The 2,609-nt window shown below is 41.7% G+C and overlaps 1 protein-coding gene across 1 annotated transcript; it reads left to right on the top strand.

Moving 5' to 3' along the window:
* Positions 1-791: 791 nt before the first annotated feature.
* Positions 792-1,813, top strand: LOC100953178 (olfactory receptor 11G2). Its single transcript, XM_012809842.1, has one exon. It carries the CDS (start codon positions 878-880, stop codon positions 1,811-1,813), a length of 936 nt encoding a protein of 311 aa, XP_012665296.1. The 5' UTR covers positions 792-877.
* The last annotated feature ends 796 nt before the right edge of the window (positions 1,814-2,609 follow it).

Below are 2,609 nucleotides of genomic sequence, written 5' to 3' on the forward strand. Positions count from 1 at the left end.
AGCCTTTTAAAAGCCATCCTAATTGCTTCTTGCCTTTTGACTAAGATCTAGTGGAGCAACAGCTGCTCTGCCTTGAGATCCTCCCAAGAAGTTACTAGGAGATGGACTGAAGACTTAGTTTAGCATCCCCTACAAAACCACTGCTATTTACAATTTCATGTTATCAGTAATGTCAATCATTTGTATTATTGGAACAGAATTATATCTATAACTATAATCTAGAAATATTCTTACCTCTTTCCAGACAAACACAGACATGCTTCAGCATGGCCAGATGATAATTGTTTCAGCCTGCTTGGCTGTGGATGGCCAGGTTCTCACACAAGAGAAACCAACCACAGCTAACTTTCTCTAGTTGTTTTGACTGTTTTATTTGTGGAATCAGTTGATAATATTATTGAATATTATCAAATCAAAAATGAATAATTTGGAATAAGACCATTGTCAAAAGTTACATTACAGAAATAATTCAAAAAGTTCTATAGGTTCACATTGCACAGCTATGTAGTCTGACTCACTCTGCCCCAAATAGCTGCAATATATTCTTGTGTGTGTGTGTGTGGTGTGTGTATGTGTGTGTATAAATGTATAGGCTCTTGAAGGACAGTGCTGTAAACATGCCTGAAGATTATATTAGACATTACACTTAGCAGAACACTATATATAAGAGCTTATCAATTTTGACCAAAAGTTTTCCTGAGCCCACAGTAAAAAAGTGAATGAGAGTAGAGAATAAACCCAGGTCATTATTTCAGATTTGAAGGAAAACATGGCTGTTAATATATATGCATTTTCTTTCCCAAAATGACATAATGCAAATCTGAGTCCCTCCCTGTCTTTGCACCGTCATCCATAATTTTTTACAGCCCACAGGCACATGAAGATCTTCAACACCCACAGCAACTCCAGCACCATCACTGGCTTCCTCCTCCTGGGCTTCCCTTGCTCCAGGCAGGGCCAGATCCTCCTCTTTGTGCTCTTCTCTGCTGTCTACCTCCTCACCCTCATGGGCAATGCTTCCATCATCTGTGCAGTGCGCTGGGATCAGAGACTCCACACCCCCATGTACATCCTGCTCGCCAACTTCTCCTTCCTGGAGATCTGCTATGTTACCTCCACAGTTCCCAACATGCTGGCCAACTTCCTCTCTGACACCAAGGTCATCTCCTTCTCTGGCTGCTTTCTCCAGTTCTACTTCTTCTTCTCCTTAGGTTCTACAGAATGCTTTTTCCTGGCAGTTATGGCCTTCGATCGATACCTTGCCATCTGCCAACCTCTGCATTACCCCACCCTCATGACTGGACATCTCTGCAACATCCTGGTGGGCAGCTGCTGGGTACTGGGTTTCCTTTGGTTCCTGATTCCTATTATTTTCATTTCTCAAATGACCTTCTGTGGGTCCAGGATTATTGACCACTTCCTATGTGACCCAGGTCCTCTTCTAGCACTCACTTGCCAAAAATCTCCTGTGATAGAGTTTGTCATCTCCATCTTAAGTCCTCTTCCTCTCATCATTCCCTTTCTCTTCATTGTGGGGTCCTACGCTCTGGTCCTGGGAGCTGTGCTGAGGGTCCCTTCAGCAGCTGGGAGAAGAAAGGCTTTCTCCACCTGTGGGTCTCATCTTGCTGTAGTTTCATTGTTTTATGGCTCAGTACTGGTCATGTATGGGAGCCCAACATCTGAGCATGAAGCTGGAATGCAGAAGATTGTGACTCTGTTTTATTCTGTTGTGACCCCACTCCTGAACCCGGTGATATATAGTCTTAGGAATAAAGATATGATAAAAGCCATGCAGAAATTTCTGGGAATGTAAAGTATTAATCAAAATGATTGTTGGGTGATTAAACTTGTATTTAAAGTATTTTCATGGCTCCACACCTGTGGTTCAGCAGCTAGGGTGCCAGCCACATACACTGGAGCTGGCAGTTTGAATCTAGCCCAGGCCTGCTAAACAACAATGACAACTACAACTAAAAATAAATAAATAAATAACCGGGCATTGTGGCGGACACCTGCAGTCCCAGCTACTTGGGAGGTTGAGGCAAGAGAATGACTGAAGCCCAAGAGTTTGAGGTTACTGTGAGCTATGACGCCATGGCACTTTACCCACAGCGACATAGTGAGACTCTGTCTCAAAAAAATAATAATAATAAAATAAAATAAAGTTATTTTCAGGTTGAAAACACCTGCTTTCATCCAATTGTTCATCTTAGTATTGACCAAAACTCAAAACACCTATATGCATGTTTCTGTGATTTCTTCTTTTGGATCTCGATCATGTCCTGTTGTTTAGCATGCCTCAGTTTTTTTAATTGATTACTAAGCATTATATTTTAAAAATTGTAAATACATGGATATAGTAACTCAACCAAGTTTAAGTTTTCTTCTAGCACGTAAATAGAGCAGAGGCAGATCTCTTTGCTTCCATTTAAGAATTCTTTTTAGGCAGTTTTTAAATGCTCTGTGCTAGTTTTGGGGTTACTCCTAGAGTGTGGCTCTTACTCCCGGAACATGGCCTTTCTGAGATCTCAGTTGCACACCTTTACTGTTTAGAACACCCCTCCACTCTGGTAGGTCCTGACCTCCTATTTTTGTACTACCCCCTATGA

This window comes from Otolemur garnettii, unplaced genomic scaffold, assembly GCF_000181295.1.
Source record: "Otolemur garnettii isolate 467f Iridium unplaced genomic scaffold, OtoGar3 scaffold00114, whole genome shotgun sequence".
Classification (NCBI taxonomy): domain Eukaryota; kingdom Metazoa; phylum Chordata; class Mammalia; order Primates; family Galagidae; genus Otolemur; species Otolemur garnettii.

Excerpts from the sequence above, each read along its gene's own strand:
- LOC100953178 (XM_012809842.1), top strand. The coding sequence starts at position 878 with ATGAAGATCTTCAACACCCACAGCAACTCCAGCACCATCACTGGCTTC.